Source organism: Anas acuta, chromosome 9, assembly GCF_963932015.1.
Source record: "Anas acuta chromosome 9, bAnaAcu1.1, whole genome shotgun sequence".
NCBI classification, from domain to species: domain Eukaryota; kingdom Metazoa; phylum Chordata; class Aves; order Anseriformes; family Anatidae; genus Anas; species Anas acuta.
In genome coordinates, this window is record NC_088987.1 from 16,358,819 (window position 1) to 16,378,424 (window position 19,606).

A 19,606-nucleotide genomic window follows, 5' to 3' on the forward strand; every position below is an offset into this window, starting at 1 on the left:
TTCATTTTCATCCCCTGCCACTCTGAAAAACGTGCCTAGCTATTACATTCCTCAGCTTACCTCTTGAAAGGGAGGATCAACAAATGGAGCACTGCTCCCAGCTCTCTCTCACCTAACCCTGCTCAGATTTCCCTGTCAGAATCTGCATCCTAGAGAACAAGCTTTCAATTTCCAAGCCACAAAGAGCCTATCCTGCATTTCAAGAAGCATCACCGGAAGACTCAGCAGCCTTCAACACATGAATGAGGCTACACAGAAACACTTTCATCTACAAGTGATCTAATTTCTCAAGTTCTGACCTGAAAAATTAGACCTGAAAGTTCCCTACTGCATCCGAACGAGTTTATATTTACCACAGAGTACCAAATCTAGAAGATCAACAGAACTGACTGAAAACTTACAGAAGCAAAGCGTAACAGGAACCTCGAACGATCTCTTCTCATAGGGCCATTCTGGTGAAAACCAAGCCAAGGAATATGCAAAGAACAGAGCAGGACTCCTGCAGAAAATTTAAGTTCAGAACCAACCACTGAGAGATGGAAAATGTGACTGTATGTATTTTGGATGCACAACGTGAAAACAAGTGCTGTTTGCTGTGGGGAATATTTTTGTTTGACAGGACATGAAGAACAAGAGGCAGAAGTAGCCTCTTTGTAACTGGCTGAAGGGGATACCTGTTGCTCCATTACAACGGAGATGGGAATTTCTTCTCTTCCCACTCCATAAGGCTGTCTCTTCTATTTCAAACAGCTTTCCCTGTAGGCATGTGTGCATCCAATTGCCACAGCTGAGAACTACAAGACACTATTATAAAATCATCGAAACATGCCTGGAACATTTTTTCAAATCCAAAAATACACGAGTGAAGACGACAGATGTAGCAAATGCACAGTTTGAGGTGTTCCCAACGAATTTCAAAGCAACTGCCCACAAAAGAGACACAAGATAGGTTCCACAAAAGCATTGTTACTACTTAAAACACATGCTCATTTTTTTCCAGTCTGTGACTACTTTCTGGTATCTTCTCTTTGAAGAAGGCAGAAAGCAGCAAGAAGTAAAAACATCCTCAGTCAAATGCAAATACCAGTCCATTGCCCCTTAGAGGAGCTTTTAACACACACCTCATAATTTTGCATCCAAAAACCTATGCAAAGGTAAGCTCAATTACATCTTGGTTGTACCAAAATATCATTTTCACAGTCTTCAAAAACACTGAGCATAACCACTAACCACTGCAACGCTGCCAGCCCAAGCCCGTAGGGACTCCAAGACATAACTGTCTGGTTCAAAGCGGTCCCCAAGTCATGCCCCAGATGCCAACTACTGTACCTTCCATATCAAAAACACGGACTCTCAAACACTCAAAATCAGCCTGTGCAGGAAGCACGTACGTCACAAATTAAATGTATCACAGAGATCTATACCAGTATTCCCAACACAGCACTGGACATGCTCCCCGGGAAAAAGGAAGGTCCCGTAAACGTGCACATACAGTCAACAGTACGCAGCGTCATTTCGTAGGGTGATTCTTCCTTTTTCCTGGGAAATAAAATGTTCACACAAGTTTGGAAAACACTTGTCTGTAACCCCAGCGAACTGGATGAAGCACATCCAAAAAGGACAGAAACAGCAGCAGCATGGGAATTCTCAGTGCACCACGATGGTGCTTATTTACAAGCTATACAAGATGACACCCTTTGACTGCTAAGGAACAGCCTGATGAGAAACAGTTGGCACCTTGAGTACACCAGATTTCTCAGAAAGAATGCTCCTTTCAAAACCAGGCTTTGCGATGCCATTTGCACAGCTTTCTGAAATGATGGATTGCCTTTGAAGACATCAGGCAAACCGTACGCATGACAAAGCGTTTCTCAAAAAAGCCTCCAACCAGCAAATAAATTAGTGGACAAAACTAGGCATTGGTCTTGCACCTGAACAAAGTGGTCCTGAGCTCAAATGTGGATGAAAACCAAACTGTAGTCTAATACACTGCCATGCTGCAAAGCACAAGCTGTTGTTGCAGCAAGCGTCTTGGGACACATGAAGCTCTTACAACAGCACAGAAATATACAGAGCTATCTATTTTCCTTTCTTCTGCCAACAACGGCAAAATATTTAAGAGAACTTCTGAGAGAACACAGCATTTAATCGCTTACAATATCTGTTCGGGGTGGTCTGTGGACTGTCAACACCAAATATATTCAGTAGCTGCATACCTGGCGCTGCTGCTGACCTTGCAGAATGCAGTCAAAGCGCATTTGAGAACATTTGAACTGTAGAACAGTAATATAGAAGATGAAAGGCTTAGAAAAGCACTTAAGTAGACACAAAGCAAACCTGTAAGACCTCTCAAGCATACACATATACACAACGAACAGTTTATGCTTACAGAAGGAAAATAATGTGTTAAGCTTGCTCATTTGTAAGGACAGTCAATAGAAAGGCAAACACACACACTTCCATACAGATGTGGGCGTGCAGAAACGGGCCTTGTGCACTTTAAACAGTTCTCCATCAGGTGCAGTAAAAGGCAGTAGCCGTCTTTGTAACCCCAAAATTTCAAATCCTGAACTGAAGCTAATGATTTACTGACAGGTACACGCAATTCTCCCCTTCCAACCTACTATTAATACTGAGATGAACACGATTGGAATGATGCAAACAGAAGTTCCCCAGGAAACTTAACATTTTGCAGTAAGATCAACAGAAGCACATACAGCAATACTAGACAGAAATGATTTTTCAGTTTTCCCATGAGAAGGAAAACAAAAAAGCCCCTAGACAGGCAAGACTTCACTCTGTGGACAACAGATGATTCTGAATATAACCTCTCTGACAAATCTTGAAAAAGAAAGGAAAAAAAAAAAAAAGAAGAGACTTGGTAGTTTAAAGACTTTCAGAATATGTAACTGTAAGTCTTCTCAGTTTACAAGACCATGGCTGGATTGGCATGATTTTGAAATCCAAGAATCCAAGAAGCATTTAGCTGTATTTTACCTTTAATCAAACCTCATTCAGAAGTTGTTTTTTGTTAAAATGTAAAAGGATGCAACTAAAGAAAGTTCCAAACAGAAGTTATTCGTTCAGCTTTCTTTAAGAGCATATGAAGAACAGAATGACTGTAACTGAAGACAATTTGCAGACACAAAGCCTCTTAAGCCAGCCCTTTGTGAACCTTGATATTCAGACAGTTCCATCAATCACAACAAAAATCTAGGTCATCGGTACTTTCAGCCAGGATGCAGAAAAAAACAGCACATCTTAGGAAACAAAGATTTTCAGGGAATTACACAGAATACTTGAAAAGCTTCTGAAACACATTTCTGATAGAACTTCAATCCTCTTCCTCCCCAACAGCTTTTATCCCTCCACCCCTCACTGGACCACCCCAAATCTCAGTATGTTCCAACTTCAATACCTTTTCAGATACCTTAAGTCAAAGGAAGAAGGACAAAGCCATCGTATTTTACCCAAAAGGAATCTTGGACTGATTTTTTTATACACTACTCTAAATTGGACTGTAGCACATCCATCCGCTAATATTCGGAAAATAACAAATCTAACACGCAGGACTTGCTTAATGTCCAGAAAGACATACTCTCAGAATGAAGATTTTAGCCAAAGTGTCACACATGGAGCTTACTGACCAAATCTGTGCTGTGATTTTTTTCCCTTTTTTTCCCCCTGCACTCTTCAAAGACATTTATCCTATCAAATGTGTAGCTTTAAAAGGTCTAACTACAAGAGAAGATAACTTTTGCATAAATTCCTTCAGCAGTTTCTAAGCAGCAGCATCAGTTATTTTAACAAGTAGAACGCTGAGCCATTCTTAAAAGGATGGGTCCTCAAATGCTTCCTTAAACTTACTGCTCATCATCTCCCCATATCTCAGAGAGTTGGCTTGAGAAGAAACAGGTCCTGTACAAAGCTCGGCCTCAAAGACACCACCTGGTGGTCTTCATGGTACCAGTACCAAAATGCAAAGAGAAAAATCGCAAAGCAGATCCATAAAGGACACATCCAGGTACTGAAGAGAAAGGATGAGCTGAAAATGCTGCGTGATGCAAAGACCAAAATAAAGAGCTTAGAAAACTTTATGAGGCAGAGTAGTATAACATCTCCTGTATCAGAAACCAGACACCAAGGTAGAAAACGAAAAAGAAAGCTAAGCAAAAGAAATTGGTAACTTGGTGTCTTTAAAGGGACAGATGATTAAACTTTAACTGGAGAAGCCTACTGTTCATTGAGATAGCCGCCCTGCATCAATTCATTTTATCCTTGAACTACAGCAAAAATAAAAGGCAGCTCAGCATAGATTCCACTGTCACCCATGGACAACGCAAATAATTTCAAGGTGTTAGCTAAGACAAAAGACTGCTCAAGATTTCTGGTTCTAGGAAGTCACTAGACTTCCAAAGATGTGAGTAACACCTCGAAAGTTGGGGAAGGGATTGCCAAGACTTGGTTCCAGTTCCTTGGAGAAGAAAGGAGAGCAAGGAGGGAGCGCCACCCAGTGCCCAGAGCATCTGCCAAGGAGGCTGAGCCAACCACGTGGCTGTGGGATGAGATGCATCCTCACCCTGGGACCAGCCAAGCCAGCTTTGTGAGTAGTGGACTAAGGCCAGGAGTGGAAGAAATGTTAGACTCTTCTACATAGAAGAGTTAAGAACCTGCAAATATTTACACTAATCTGTATAAAAAACTCTGGTACGTAAGAGGATATTTCAACAAATAAAAGTTTTTCCAAGATAGTTTTATATTTGTGTTTTGTTTCTCACGTAATTTCAGAGGGATACTAATTCTGATGGTGACTACTCCATCCCTGGGCCACCTTCCAAAATACTTTCTATTTCCTACCGGAAACACGTCAGACTGTCCTAAACAACACAACAGGTGTTGTTAGCTTTTTGATCCACTTGGTCCTTTGACCAAATGTTCTTGTGTTTTCATAGATAACCAAGCAGATAACCTGCCAGCAAGCTGTAGGTAAGCCTGAGCAGGCCTGGCTTCACCAGCAGTCAGTCCTGGGCAGGGACTCACTGGTCACACCACAAGGTGGTTATAACGCAAAGCATATAGCCCAAGGACAGTGAGAACACAGCCGGATCCTTGCACCAGTTTTACCACCTATTCAACAGGGCAAGGCCTCTTCTTAATCTTTCAGTCCTTACTCACTGTCATCGGAATGCAAAAGAAATACTGAAAAATAACCAGCGTCCAAATTAATTTCTATGGAAGTAGCTTCTTTCGGCTTGCAGTTCCCTTTACTGAGATAGAAGCCATGCATCAAAAATCAACACTCAGGCATGGCAGCAGGGGAAAAAAAGAAGAGGCAGGTACACCAACTTGGCAGTGGACAAAAAAATTCTTTTAAGACAGAATTAGAGAAAAGCAGACTTAGAAGAGAATCAAAAGGTGGCCAAAGGGAAGAAGAAAGATTTCAAGATTATTTTTTTCTGAATGCTCACAGAACGTTTGACCTCATTTCTGACACCTGTGAGGCTGGCTACGTGCACTACATAGCAATAGGGTGCTAAAACAGTACTATCATGTTTGTATTAAAATTTTCCAACAAGATCTCTCAAAGAGACAGAGCTTCTTCCTTTTGACATACAATTCTAGTGGGATTCAAGTTAACCTAGCTTATGCACAACTAACAGCCCAAATGTGTTTCAGATGACTTACATGACACCTTGCAGAACTTTCTGGGGATCGAGGTCGAATAATCTGTCAACATAGTGGCGGCTGCTGGCTGTTACTTCCTGCAGGGAAAAAAATGATACAGATTTTTAATAGTTTATACCAATTCATAGAATGGCAGAAAAACAGGAATGACTAAAGCACGTCTACAAAACCTACCAGGCAAGACAGCAGCAAAACCACAGGATCATATTCAAACGTGCAGTATGTTACTGCTGGGCAACATCTGCACAAAGAATTAACCCCATGTTTAAGCATGACTTAAAGAATAAGATGTATTTAATGCAGATAACAATATGTTATGAGTCAAAGCAAGTTAATGGAGTGCTGGTAGGTATTTGTAGTTTATGAAAAGGACACATAAAGGGGTCTATTGCAGATTATCAGCACTGCCTTAAATTCCAATTTACTTATGTTCAGCTCATAGAAAACCCACAAATTCCTGCAAGAAAAAGTTGTAAGAGCTGTTAATGTTGCTCAAGAGGTATATTGACAAACAAGCTCTTGACAATACGGAAGTGCATATTAAGACTTGTCTTTGTAGCCTACCTTATCATAACAAATTTACACATTGCAGAGACTGTCCCTCTCTATGACACAACGCCTACTGTCCCACACAACTTCAACAGGGATAGCAGCACAATATTCTCCATAACATTTCCCATAACTACTTTACAAGAGAAAGTGAACTCTCCTCTCGGTAACAGGACCATGCTTGTAAGCTAAACATTTATGCACCAATGATTTGTTATTCTCTTTGAGAAGATCCAAAGCTGGAGATGAAAAGCGTTCCAAAAAATATGGGTGGGAAAAGGGAAGAGAATTTTCCCTCCAGGTTCTCACAAACACGTGCCAGAAAACATTTCCATTATCTCTTTTTTTTTTTTCTTTCCAGCTCAACCTTTTATTAGGCTTTTCCTATTTTTCCCTTATGAGTTTTCCTTGAAAGGAATTATAAGGGAATTGCGAACTGTTTGTTGCTTCGCAGGTATCTAACTCTGGGCTAAACCTGTGCCTGCTTCCCCAGCCAGCCAGAATCACCAGCAGCTCACTCGTGGTCTCACATAAGCCTGAGAGAAGAATCTAGATGCAGGAGGACTCCTTTGTCTACAAGAATATTATTAAATTATGCTAAATAAACTCTACATGTAAGCATCCACCACGTAATGAGGACAGTATTTTTGCAAACCGCAGTGGACTTTCACCTGCCCGATCTATGTATTTCTATGTAAATTGTCCTGGACCCCAGAGATCCCACTGCCTTCCGTCTTTAAAACACGCTGGCTTTCACCTTACCAGCCAGCAGGGCTGTAATGCAGAAGGACATTCGTATCCAGGCCAACAAGTTCTCCAGGTAGGCCCCGAGAACCCAGCATCTATCACCACCAGCAGTTTCACGGGTCCCTCGCTCAGCGAGAAACCGCGCTCCGGAGGGAAAAGAAAAAGAAAAACAACGCGGGGAGGACGCCCTGGGCTGCTCCAAGCGGCACCCACGCCGTGCCCTCCGCATTGTTCCCCGCAGCGGCGGGGTGCCGGGCTCCCCGGGGCCCTTCCAGCAGGCCGGAGGGACCGGGGGGGGGAGCGCTGAGGGGAGCGGGCGGGCCCCAACGGCTCCGGGTGCCGGCGGTCCCGGCCTGCCCGGGGCGGGGAGGGGAGGAGGGGGGGGAGAGGACAGCCGGGCGGCGCCGGGGGAAAGTTGCCGGGACGGGGGCGCCCCCAATCCGCACAAAGGCCCCGCGGTGCCCCCCGCAGCCGGCGGCCAAGGTCAGGCCGAGCCCCCCCGGCGGGCACTCACCGAGAGGACGCTCATGCGGAGCGGCGCCTCCAGCACGCACGACGCCATCTTGGCGGCGCAGCAGCAGCCGCAGCCCCGCCGCCGGCGGCGCCCTCAAGCGCGTCGGAGCGCGGCCGCCACCGGGCCCGGCCTCATGGCGGGGCGGGGACGGGAGGGGAAGGGAAGGGAAGGGCGGAACCGAGCGGGGCGGAGCGGGGCCGAGCGGCGCAGCCTCGCCGGGCCCCGGCCCTGCCCAACCGCCCCGCATGCGGCGCCGGGCTGAGGGCGGCCCCTGGCGGCGCTGCCGGCCCGAGACGCCAGCGGGGAGCGGGCCCGGAGCGCCCCCAGCTCGGCGGGCACCGTCCCAGGTGCTCTTAGTGAGGTGTTTGGGGTTTGTTTTTTTTTGTTTGTTTTTTTCCCTAAACCCCCCCTTTTTGCATATTTTTGGAAGATGTAGCGCCGGGGTAGCAGGACCCCGGCTGGCGCACAGCTGGAGGCCCGGGGGTGCTGCAGCCTACTGGGGACAGCATTAATGTAAGGGGGCAGTAGGAATGCCCCAGGTCACGGCTCCGTTGCAGCTTTTGCTGTCAAGAGGTAACCACGGGGTTGGCAGCTCTTGCAGAGGATAATGGGAGCACAAGTTGGGGATTATCCTTAATTTTTAGAAAATAATTGATTTGCTTTTGAAAAAGCTACGCCCCTCTTCTTAGTTTGTTCTGTGAGGAGGTTACTAGCACAGTCTGAACAAAATCCCCTGGAATAAAACAAGTGAACAGTGTTCTCAAGCACTGCCTCAAGATGTTTCTGCTTTTATCTATACAAAGTGCAAGTCTCAGCTACTGACCAGTTTGTGAGTGTGAATGTACCAGGTCTGACAGAGAAACCTTTTCCAGATGTTTCTCACCACCACTGAAAATTTTCAACAACTCTAGAATTACCTTTAAAGGACTCTGGATCTTAGGATCCAAAACTGATTAAATTTGTCAGCATTTCCTAACTTTTTACATACTTTTTGGAGTACTTGGTCTTAACTGAAGAAGCATCAAGTTCAGAGCTGCAACTGACTTTACATGTAACAGGATCTTGCTGACACAGAAAATCCATAGTAGATGAGAATACAGTGGAGATGGATTCTTCAAACTGCAAAGAGGTCAAGCAACTGCAAGAAAGGGCACAATGAGTCTATATAATCACACACGGTTCATACTCAAAAAAAGTATATTTATATCCACAATCCACTCAATGGATGCTGACATTCTTCATTAAAAAATGAACACACATCTCAAGATTCTAAATATCAGTATTCCATCTTGGCAGTCTCCTTTCTAGAAAGCCAAAACATATCAGAAAGTAGAGGACACAACAAAACAATTTGCTTTAAAAACATATGAAATCAGACAAAAACATACATTAAATGTAACCTACATCTTCCACGCCACATAGAATTTGACAGCTGAACACCACACAGATTTGAGTGACTTTTCAAGTTCATACCATATTTTATACTTAAAATCGCATCTTTTTGATGGTACAGAGGAAATACTTTATTACCATGATACTCTTCAGATCATGAGGAAACGCAGGCATGATTAACGTTTTAACATTGCAGACCCAAGACCCTCAAAGATACTGAACTATTTTCAGTAACCTAGGCCACCTTAACAGGTGTTTTAGGTAACCTAGGGGTTATACCAAACTCTCCAAATTCTTTATCACATCTTACCACAGTCCTCTTTGGTGAGTTTGCTGACAGATGAGCAGGCACAGAGCTATACAGGAACATTAATAGGGTCCAAATAATCATTTAGTAAACAAGATACTGTCCTCTGGGAAAGAAAAAAAAAAGAAAGAAACCCAGGATGTTAATGGTATCAGCACACCAATATAAAGCTGTTAATCTGAACCATGGATAGCATTAATTTTGACATATGCCAGTTCTTGAATACTTATATGCATTTAGTTTGCATAGTGACCTGCTGGCAGGAGAGAAACCAAGATGAATCCCAGAATTTGACTGATTTTAAAGACAGAAGTCGAAGCATTTCCCTGCTACAACTCAGTCTATTTTTACTTATGACTCTCTGTTCAGTTCTCTTTTCCTGTAGGATGCTTTCTTCTCTGTAGTGCTCAGGCCTTAGATGAGTAAAAACACACTGGAACTACTGCTCGTCTCAAGGGCAGCACAGTCAGGAGGAATTCCTTCTCTGATTCTGAAAGCTCAGCACAGAACACCAGTAGAAGCTGACTGTAAGGCGAATGAGTCTAATGGCATGCCATGGAACTTGAAAACACTTGTTTTCATGAATTCGATAAGTTTTGTTATCCTCTCAGCATTCTAGGCCAAAAGGAGCATGATACGTTTGCTAATTCAGGGAAAACTGAAGAAGAGTAAGAAGAATAAAAAAAAAAACTTCCAAGAAGATCCGAAGGAGAACAGGAGCTGCCCAGCCATAGGTAAAGCCTATGAAAGTACTGGAAAATTCCAGACTGAGCTGTAAGAATTAGGAATTCACATCCTACTGAAAAGAAGCATCAGGTGAAAAGGTAGGCTAAAGATGATGGTAAGCATTGCTGTCTGAAGCATCAGTCACCTTGCATGAAAATACAACACAGCCTTAATTAGTGAGAATTGAGACAGTGATGACGTCCACGTTTAGAAAGCCATTCATCGCAAACAGATGCGTTTTAATTTTACGACATGGTTCTCAACTTCTAAGAAACAGCACACAAGTGAGTTTTTAAGAACAGAGATGTTCTCTTGCATGGTCCTCATAAAACCATCATGCCTCAAATTAAGGGACTTGGTTCTGTACCAAAACAGTAAAAGCCAATACTAGACAATACACATTGTTTTGTTTATGACCACGAAGCTTTTCTATGGTATGAATGTCAGCAGAAAAAAAATCCTCACTCTTCTATTGCTGTTTTGTTATCCCGGGAATTCTACTTCCATATTTAGTTCACGCAGTTATTGCATATGCTATTTTGTATTAAAAGTTCAGTATAAAACAAGACGAAAGCAATAAAATCAAATAGTTCAGTCTCATAAGTCAGGCATCCTCTCACTTTGACTTGAGTTATAGTTCAAGAGTTCTTTTCCTGTTAAACCAGCACGGTGATTCTCGAATAGCAGTACAGCTCAAGATACATAGTATATATACACTCATAACCAAGAATCTCAGCAAAATCAACTGATTATACATGGGCTTTAAGTCCTTTGACAAAGCACTTTGCTCGAAAACCTCGCTTCTGGCTTAGATATTTAATCAAACTAAATATTCTTCCCTGAAAGAGGTGCGTAGAGCCTCCTCACCTCAAGAAAGTAGTGTGAGTAAGATCAAATAATGTTAAAAGCATGAGTAGTTCACCATAGCTCTCACGACCTCTACGTAAAGGGGTAGGGAGATAACTTAGTTACGCAACATGTAAGTGTTACTCTGTTTTATATTCATCCTCTGCAGCATAGATGGCTTGATTCCGTCTCTTGATTTTTTTAATGCCCGTGTTCCCATTTTCATTACCACCAATGCGCTTCAAAGGTCTCTCATTCAAGCTCTTCTCTTCTGCCTGCTTACTCATGCCAGATTTCTCCAGTTCCTCATTATTGGAGTCCATAGCATCGTCAGATGATACTGCCATGGAATCTGGCATGATCCTGATGTCAGAAAAACTTGCAGAAAATTCAGGAGGATGATCAGGGGAAGGATCTACAGAACACGTACTCAAGTCTTCATCACCTCCTTCATCATCCAGCATTATTTCATCGGGATTAATGGATGAAAGTCCAGAATTATCTGTATTATATTCACTGGGTTCCTCTGCTGACCCAGTACTGTCCATCTCTTCCTCTTCCTCCTCCTCCTCATATTCTCGTACTGAGCCCTCTTCTTTAACTTGCTGTATCCTATCATTGATGTCAGTGAGGCCAAACTGGGCACAAAACTCAGTGGTCTGGGGATTGATGGTATGAACTGGTTCCATGTTTTTTTGGGGCTTGCTGGGATCATAACAAGCAGCCGTCAAGGTGAAGTTGCAAGGAATTTTGAGGTTATGATTCAGCTCTTCTAACACCTCCTTGATAGCTTCTTCTGTTACACTGTAATCCCACCTAAATAAGTTCATAAAGTTAACAAAAGTGCAGCTAGTCAAAAGGTATTTTCTGTTCCCACTGCAAATGTAAACTTTAGTAACAAATCCATCTTACAACAGGCAATTTCTCAGCTTCCCCTCTCCCTCCAAGCGTATTACCTTTGGTCAATACTGAGATTCTGCTCTGCACACCAAGGGTCTGCATACGATGTCAACCTACCTGGTATAGCCTGGAAGCCTGATTTTCAGTCTCACAGTGACCAACAAGAAGACTAGTCACCATGTATTTTTTGCCCCTTGAATGGTGTTATCCAAGTCTGCCAAAGAAAACTAACTGCCTGCACAGAGCAGTAAAGAAACTGTAAGCTCTGCAGCACAGCCTTTATCATCCCCTTTGTTTTCCAAAACATTTAGCAAGTCCTACAGACATTAGAGGCTGCAGAACAGAGAAACCCAGCTATAAAGGATAAGATAAGAAACACAGCTATAAAACGTCAGTACACTTCCAGCCAAGCTAAATCATGTTTTACTCTCTACTTTGCATACTTACTTTGCATGGAGGCCGTTATTTTCAGGCATATTCCACAAGCTCTGAGTCACATTAATGAGACTGTTGGTGGCCTTAAGGACTGCAATCCACTCAGCATCGTACTCCAGTGAGTCACCTGCAGCAGGATCGTGTTCTACATCTATTATCTGTTCAAAACAAGCAAACAAACAAAAAAAAATAAAACCATAAAACAGATTAGGTGAGATATTTCTCTTAACACCAGAAAGCAATTAAAGTTTGAAGTGCTGTTTTCATGGTACAGAGTTGTAATTAAGTCTGAAGTATGCTAAGCTAATAGCCTCAATCAAACACCCTATCAGGGCAGTCCTACAGAGAAGCCTACAGCAGTAAGGAGGTAAGTGGACGATCGGCAACTAAAGCAGGCTCTCCTGTAACACTTCTGTATTTTAGCTTATAGCAACTCAAAATCAGAGCACCGTCCTCTCCCTACTTTCAGCTACTGGACAGTTACACAACTTAGAAAACAATTTGCTTACTCTTAAATTCATACCTTCTTCTAAGCCAAAAATCATGAAGAATCGACAAGTTTTTCTATGGACATTCTTAGCACAGAATGAGATTAGCATTGATAGTTCTTAAGAACACTTTCAGCAGCTGACCGATTGAAACCCAAGTCGCTTTGTCTTCTGTGACACTAACCTCAATCAAGCAATTTGGATTAGCCAAGCTGCACCAGTCAGCTCTGGTTTTAAATAATCCATAAAAGGAATTCAACCTTCTAACGTAGTGTAAAATAGAGCTAAACACAGGTGGATGACCACACTGCTGGAGGCAGTTATTACTGCAGTTCAGTTCTCCTATGGGATTTTAGGTGCAGACTAGCACCCCCATGTACCTCTGCATAGCAAAAGCCCATCCTCAGACTCTCATCTTCAAAGGTAGCTAGGGCAATTGGATCCCACCACACATCCTAAAGACAGATAACGAACCATCTTCCCTTTAAGATAAATAACAGCTACTTTAAAGTAAGACTACTGAGATGTTTGACTGCATCTGAACAGCTTGCTATCAGGTAACCTGCTGCACATGGTCATCACCTGCAGGAAGTCTCTGTGAGGCAGACATTTATCCAAAGCCAAAAATTTTGTTGCTTTTGGTAGCTCTTCTTTGGAGTTTGTCTAGGAAACACAAGATGTTAACAGTCATTAGCATTCCTATGAAATTACAGTATTCTACACAAGTTACGTAGAGATTTAAAAACACAGTTTACATTAAAATGGTTTCTGAAATAGAGAAGCAGAACAGGATTATTAGAAAGGGACGGAGAGAGATAGAGGACAGACTTTAGCAGATGTCTAACAAAAAGTAGGACACTGAGAACAAGATAAAGCAAGAGCCACAGGTCTGCTTCAACCAAGGCAGCTGAACATACCTAGCCTTGATGCCAAAAGAAAAACTTTAAGAGAAGAAGCAGACTTGAGTCCAAAATGTCTAGAGTTACCTTCTAACATCTAATGAATTGCGAATTAGAATAGCATGTCACACCACTTTCAGCAAAAACTCAAATTAAGGAAGAGAAGTTTCAACCTATAGGGACTTTTTTTTTCTTTTTTTGTCTTTACCTAGGCAGCCAATTTCACCTGCCAAGCCTTAGTAAAGGTATCCTCCTGTCCCAGGTTAACCAGTCTGCTTATTTACTTCTCTGTCACTCTTGAAGCTGTATCCTTCCCCAGTAAAGTAGGGGAAAAGGGTGCTTTTCTGTAAAATTAAAATTAAGAAGCTTCAAGTGCAGCAACTTAACCTATTTCATGCTGTCCCTGAAGATGAGGTGATGCCACCACTGATTTGTAACTTCTGTAACTTCCATAAGGCAGTAGTCTTAAGACCACTTAAGATTTTGGGGCTTAAGCTGAATTTTAATTACTAAGCAAATTCACATTAAGAAGCTGCTTTTCTGGACATGACTACCTGCACTAGAATTCTGAAACATCCTTTGGAAGCATACGCTCTTGGTTTTATTCCCCTTTACCTGGTGTTGCATGAAAGCTGCAAACTTCACATGGAGATGTGCTGAGAACCAATAAGTGGGTTTCAGGTGCTGCAGCAGCTCTGAAGCAGCAGGGCTTCCTAAGGTGTTGCTCTCCACTTCTTGACGGAAGAAGGATTTCATTTTAAGAAGCTGCTTCTTGTTTCCGTAGTGGTATATGCTCCTTGGCCAGTCGTGTGACATAAATATGTCCATTGGGCGCTTTAACTATCAAGCCAAAAAAGCATACGGTATAAATCAAACATATGATAAAAGTTTCAAAATTGCACATCACAAGACAGAATATGCAAACACATTGTGTTCTACTTCAGATCAGATACAGAGCTAGCTGTGACCAGTAACCTCCCTTTCTAGAGCAATGAGTACATCTTTCAGATGGCCTTTGAAGTTGTCAAATGGTAGTAATCCGTTCTGACTACTGTGAAGCATTCTCCATGGATTGTACTACACTTTCTTGGGTCTGTCAGCTGTGTTTTATGTATACTGCCTTGTAAGAGGCAGTGCTGTCACAGGAAGGTGGTGTGCTTCGTCACAGGAAGCATCAGGCAGCCAGAAGACTTAAAGTTACAATTATAGAGCAAGTTCTCTACACATTATCAGTCATCTTCCTCGTGAATTTTCAAAATCTTTGTCCAGAAGGGGTAATGGAATGGCTAAGCACAATATTCCTCCTCAAAGAAAGCACCCCTGAGAAGCCTAGTCAACATTATAAGTACAGCTTGGTTCAATGCTCAATTCATCTCCATCAGCTGTATCAGAACGAAACCGAAGTCTGGTAATAAACTCAGGGAAATGCATCAGATCCTTTATAAGGGCAGAAACCTTTGTCCCACATTCAGCATCCCTATATCTAAACACTTGAGTCCCCAGTGGCAACCTGAACAATCATTCACAAGATGTTTATAAATACATCTGTTCACACCACAACCTCAGCCAAACAGAGTAGCTCTTGTGACAAAGCAGGGTATAGGACATGGGTCAAAAACAAAGTTAATCTGTCCTTTACATTTCAAGCTGTGGGGTGAAGAATACTTCAACCGCAGCCTTTTGGGATCATCTCATTCAGATAGTTCAATTTGCGTTAGTAAACTTTGACTGCACTTTAGACAAGGTAGCATCCATCTTCCTAAAGCTGGAACAGAGGTGTATGGCTGGAGTACCTGTCATCCTCTGAACTTTATCCAATCTAACAAACAAAATCTCCGAATTATGCCCGATGCAGATCAAATTTGCCCTTCTACACAAAGCATTGAGGAGACACTCCTCAAGTACAGTAGTGAAATCACAGCCTGCATAAAATGGCTTGTCAAGATTAGCTAAGATTTGCTGGCATGATTTGCTGTCTAGTAGTGCGCTGTTCAGGACAGCTTTAACATCTCATTTTTAAATTAATTAAAAACATCACTTTAAGAAATAATAATTTTGCTAACCTGCTTGAGTTTGAAGACCTCGATGTTCCTCACATGGTAAGCACTTCTAATTGTTTGCTGGTTGTACGGTGGACATTCAAAGTGACCTGAAACATTGAGAAAAGAGTAGGTGCCTGAATCAATGGGTCCCTCCTAATGCTGTTTGCGAGCTGGCTTCTTGGAGTCAGAGACATCTAAAGCAATACCATGTACAAGGCTGCCAGTAACTGAAGGAGATGCTGCATTTCCTTTACAGGGGGCTTATGCTGACAAGCTGTTAATTTTTATGTGTGAGGCAAATATGTTGTAAAAATGTCTACAAAACTGAACGTTCCTTCCATTTTATCTTTTTTTTCTTTATGATTACAGAGAATACAGAAAACCAGTTATAGGGGAAGAAAAAAAATAAAACAACAACATTGCTCAAAGTTTTACTCTATCTCTTAAAACCCAGGCCCTATCTGAAACAAGTACTTTTTGCCATAAAAGCTTAAGTATTTCATTCCTGACTGAGATTTTGTGTTGCTCAGGTAAGATAACAGCCCTCATTGCCTCCCCCCTATCCCTTACCTCCACAGTTACACCACACAGCCACGTGCCACCACATAGAGAGAGCTGTTTGCTGCACAGCCATGCAACACAGCTACCTACTTCAGACAGTTGGTATCATGGTTATATATGCAAACGTACTGGCACAGCCCGAGAATGTAAGGTAGACAGGAACAAGCAGAAGACTAGCAGCAACGCAAAATAAAGTTACTTCTTTGATGGTAATGCTAAGTACTGGAAGTCTCATCTACTGCAAGCAATATCCGGACACGCAATTGGTTTACTTGGTAACAAAAAAAAATTAATTAACACTGATAGGTATTAAATGGAATCAAGTGTTCCCAACAACTATTCAATACTTTGCAGATTGAAAGCCATCTCCAAAGCTTCTCTGAAGGATATATGTTGATGAATGAGAAAGACTAAGTTATGTGTCTGCTGACACCTGGCATCATTTATGATCAAGTCTCTGGCCACTGATGGTGACTCTTCCACCAAGGATGAGCTCCTAAACACACACATGAAAAATTGAGGGGAACAAATCTCAAGACTTACTGACACTAAGCCTCAGTTCTGGCCAGTCTATCTGTACAGTATCACACTTATAAATCAGCTGTTTTACACAAGGAAAACTGAACAGTCTTGTGCTGCACACTAGAAGGACACTACCCTACCACAGAAAAATCAAGACCGTTTCAGCCACAGCACTGAAAGGGCACACCGCTGCTTCCTGCTATGGCTGCCAGGCAGCTACACGGGCCACCTCCAGACCCTCCCCTGCGTTAACCCAAGAGGGGTTTCCAACATCAGTCGGTTCAGAAGAGAGCAGGAGGTGCAGCCAGGGCACGGCGCCCCCCCCCCCGCTGTGCCGTACCTTTCCGGTAGTCGTGCGACTTGAAGATGCCCGAGATGCCGCCGATTCTCACGCCGCGGAACCGCACGACGCCCGCGTAACCTAGGGCAGAGGGGAACGCGCCTCGTCACAGCGGGGCTGGGGAAGGGGACAGGGCAGGGAACAGGGCCGGGAGCCAGCCGAGCCTACCCAGGTAGTAGATGTTGGGCGCCACCCAGCCGCCGTAGGGCAGCTCCTGCAGGTGGTTGGAAGCCTCGTGGTTGCCGCCGATGAAGACAGTGAGGACCGGGGCCTTCTTCTCGCCGGAGTAGTACCTGCGGGGACACGACAGCTGCGGCGGCGGGGCCGGGTTGGGCCGGGTCTGGCCGGGCCGGGCCGGGCCGCGCCGCGCTCACCGATAGAAGCTCTGCATGTGGCGATATTTGGCCGGCACCGCCATGCAGCGCAGGTCCGCCTCGTTGCGCACGGCCTGGAAATCTCCGCAGCAGAGCAGCAGGTCGGGCCGCACGCCGTGCCGCCGCTGCAGCAGCTCCAGCGTCTCGTACAGCTTGTCCAGGGCGCCATGGCAGCACCCGGCCACCGCCACCTTCATGGCCGCCGCCTCGGCACCGCGCACGCGCCGCGCCCGCCCAGCGCGCTACGCCAAGTGCGTACGGGGAGCGGCCCGCCCGCTCGCCCTCTGCGGAGCGCGGTACGCAGAATGCGTAAGGACAGCGACCCGCCCGGGCAGCCCCGCGCTGTGGAGAGCGCCCAGCTCCTCGTCTCGAGGGGCGGCGAATCTGTGTCAAGTAATAAAACCGCTCCGAGCTTTTTCCACTGTATTTTTTTTTTTAACAATCTTGAGGGATTGAATAACGTTATGGTCGCATAGTTAAGCGTTAACTTGCTGCTCCATACCCTGTAATCATGGAATGAAGCGGACATTCCTGTTCCCCTACAGCAGCAGATACCACACGCCAGCCTCTTTCCATACTCAGTAAGTGTTCTCTTAACACATTTCATAATTTCACAATATTGGGTTACTGTGTGTTCTTTGGGGCTCTCGTCCAAGCCCAGCTGGGATGAATGGAAAAGTTCTCTGAGCCTTCAATGCCCACGAGTCCTTAGAGTAAGAACACAGCGAAGTGCTCGGAGGTGTACCCAACCCTTTCAGTAACTTTTGCTGAGACTTACTCGGGTGTTGTGTGAGAGCTCGGTCAGCTCATCGCATCTCCTGGGAAGGTTTTCCAGCTTCTCTAGGGACAAGCAGCAGCCCTTCACATTTGCCACACCTCAGACTTCCTAGAAGGGTGCAGGTGAAAGAGAAATGTCCATGAGTCTCTGGAAGATAACCGACTTACTCAGAATACACCACCCTGGGCAGCTCCCCAGGACTGCCAGGAGATGCGTCCTTGCTCCACTTCCTCCAGCCAGCCAGGTCTTCACTTTTTCTTTCCCAAGACAGCCCTACCCTTTCCTGCCTTCCCAACCATGTCCACAGCCAGTCAAGGTAAACTGATACTATAATTGTAATTCTTGGTTTTGTTAGTTCTGGCTCATTTCTCATAATCCATGTGCCACTTATCCCCAGTAAATTGGTGTACAGCTGAGTCTGCAAGGTTTTTATAGATTTTTTTTATGCTGTAGCATTTTAGTATTTTTGCACTGTTCATTATGCATCTTAACATACCAAATTTAAGTGTGGATGTTGACTGAGTAAAACCGCTCTGAACTTTCCGCAGCAGTTAGACCACAAAGGGAGGCAGTCACACTACTATTTACAGGGTAAGTAATGGCAAGTTAATGCTTAACTCTTTTATTGTTATTATGTTCAGTCATTCAAGGCTGTTAAAAAAAACTGACTGAAGTGCAGCCCACTTCCACCACATGACTAATACTCCTTTGGTTATGGATAGGGCTTTGCAGTGGCCATTTCCTTGCCTGGATGTGGTTGTGCACATCTCTCATGGCTGCATGTCCAGTCCTACAATGGAGGGCCTGCACTTCTCTTAAGTGACCAAATCCTGTCCTGTGTGAGAGGGGAAGGAACTACAAGGCCACAAAAAGAGAGTCCCAAGAAACAGGTTCAGATCAGTGGGTTGTTTGGGTGTGAGGTATTTGCCCTTTAGGCTGTTGCCTGCCTATACCAACCTGTACATTGTTGTTTTTTTTTTTTTTTCCTGAGCTGACAGTGGTACTTTAGAGCCACAGAAGTAGCTTGGTTTTTATATCTCCAAAGAGATTAAAAAGAACAAAAGGTATTCTGAGGGGCTGGGGATGACAGGATTGCATCCCTCACATCTGAGAACAGAATGGGAAAAACTTGGAGACTTTCCTGTCAAACACTTGCTAGCACTTTTAGAAGGCACCAAAATGCACTTATAAGATACTAAAGTGAAGAGAAAAGCAAAAGGGAGGTATGTGTGGCTGACTTTTTGGGAGGAATGGTGTGGCTGAAAAGAGGTACAAGGGGGAGGCGGTGAGAGGGTGACAGTTTATGTGCTTGTGAAGGAAGGGGAGATTTAATGGAGGTGTGAAAGGGGAATCAGAGGTGTTCCTGCTGAGGCTGAAATGTCCCTGCAAGCTGTGAGGGAGTGAGGTGGGCTAGAGGGCTGGTATGTATGTGCCACAGAAGGAAGAGGGTGCTGCAACCAAACAAGACTGCAGAGATCACCTGAGGAGAAAAACCCATGAG

The 19,606-nt window shown here is 44.0% G+C and overlaps 2 protein-coding genes across 7 annotated transcripts in view; both read right to left on the minus strand.

The window, feature by feature from the left end:
- Positions 1-7,680, minus strand: part of ARMC8 (armadillo repeat containing 8) — a 74,966-nt gene extending 67,286 nt beyond the window's left edge. For 3 of the 6 annotated variants that reach the window (XM_068692479.1, XM_068692478.1, XM_068692477.1), the window contains exons 1-2: positions 7,496-7,677; positions 5,686-5,762 (exon numbers count right to left, since the gene is read on the minus strand). In XM_068692479.1, the coding sequence (XP_068548580.1) occupies positions 5,686-5,762; positions 7,496-7,543 (125 nt within the window). In that variant the 5' untranslated portion in view covers positions 7,544-7,677. Of the gene's footprint in view, positions 1-5,685; positions 5,763-6,996; positions 7,161-7,495 lie in introns of those variants that run through there. The other 3 variants (XM_068692481.1, XM_068692480.1, XM_068692484.1) reach the window with 3 other exon arrangements.
- Positions 7,681-8,674: 994 nt separating this feature from the next.
- On the minus strand, positions 8,675-17,617 carry DBR1 (debranching RNA lariats 1). The gene is made up of 8 exons (XM_068692795.1): positions 17,328-17,617; positions 17,122-17,246; positions 16,954-17,034; positions 15,552-15,637; positions 14,104-14,328; positions 13,172-13,252; positions 12,114-12,259; positions 8,675-11,582 (listed from the first exon to the last, which is right to left on the minus strand). Exons 1-8 carry the CDS (start codon positions 17,522-17,524, stop codon positions 10,907-10,909), a joined length of 1,617 nt encoding a protein of 538 aa, XP_068548896.1. The 5' UTR covers positions 17,525-17,617; the 3' UTR covers positions 8,675-10,906.
- Between the last annotated feature and the right edge of the window lie 1,989 nt (positions 17,618-19,606).

Bases quoted from the DNA above. Each gene is read 5' to 3' on its own strand.
- DBR1 (XM_068692795.1), bottom strand. From the start codon at position 17,524: ATGAAGGTGGCGGTGGCCGGGTGCTGCCATGGCGCCCTGGACAAGCTG. The intron at 17,247-17,327 runs GTGAGCGCGGCG...GTGTCCCCGCAG, and splicing joins CACATGCAGAGCTTCTATCG to GTACTACTCCGGCGAGAAGA. The intron at 14,329-15,551 runs GTTAGCAAAATT...TTGGCTTGATAG, and splicing joins AGGTCTTCAAACTCAAGCAG to TTAAAGCGCCCAATGGACAT.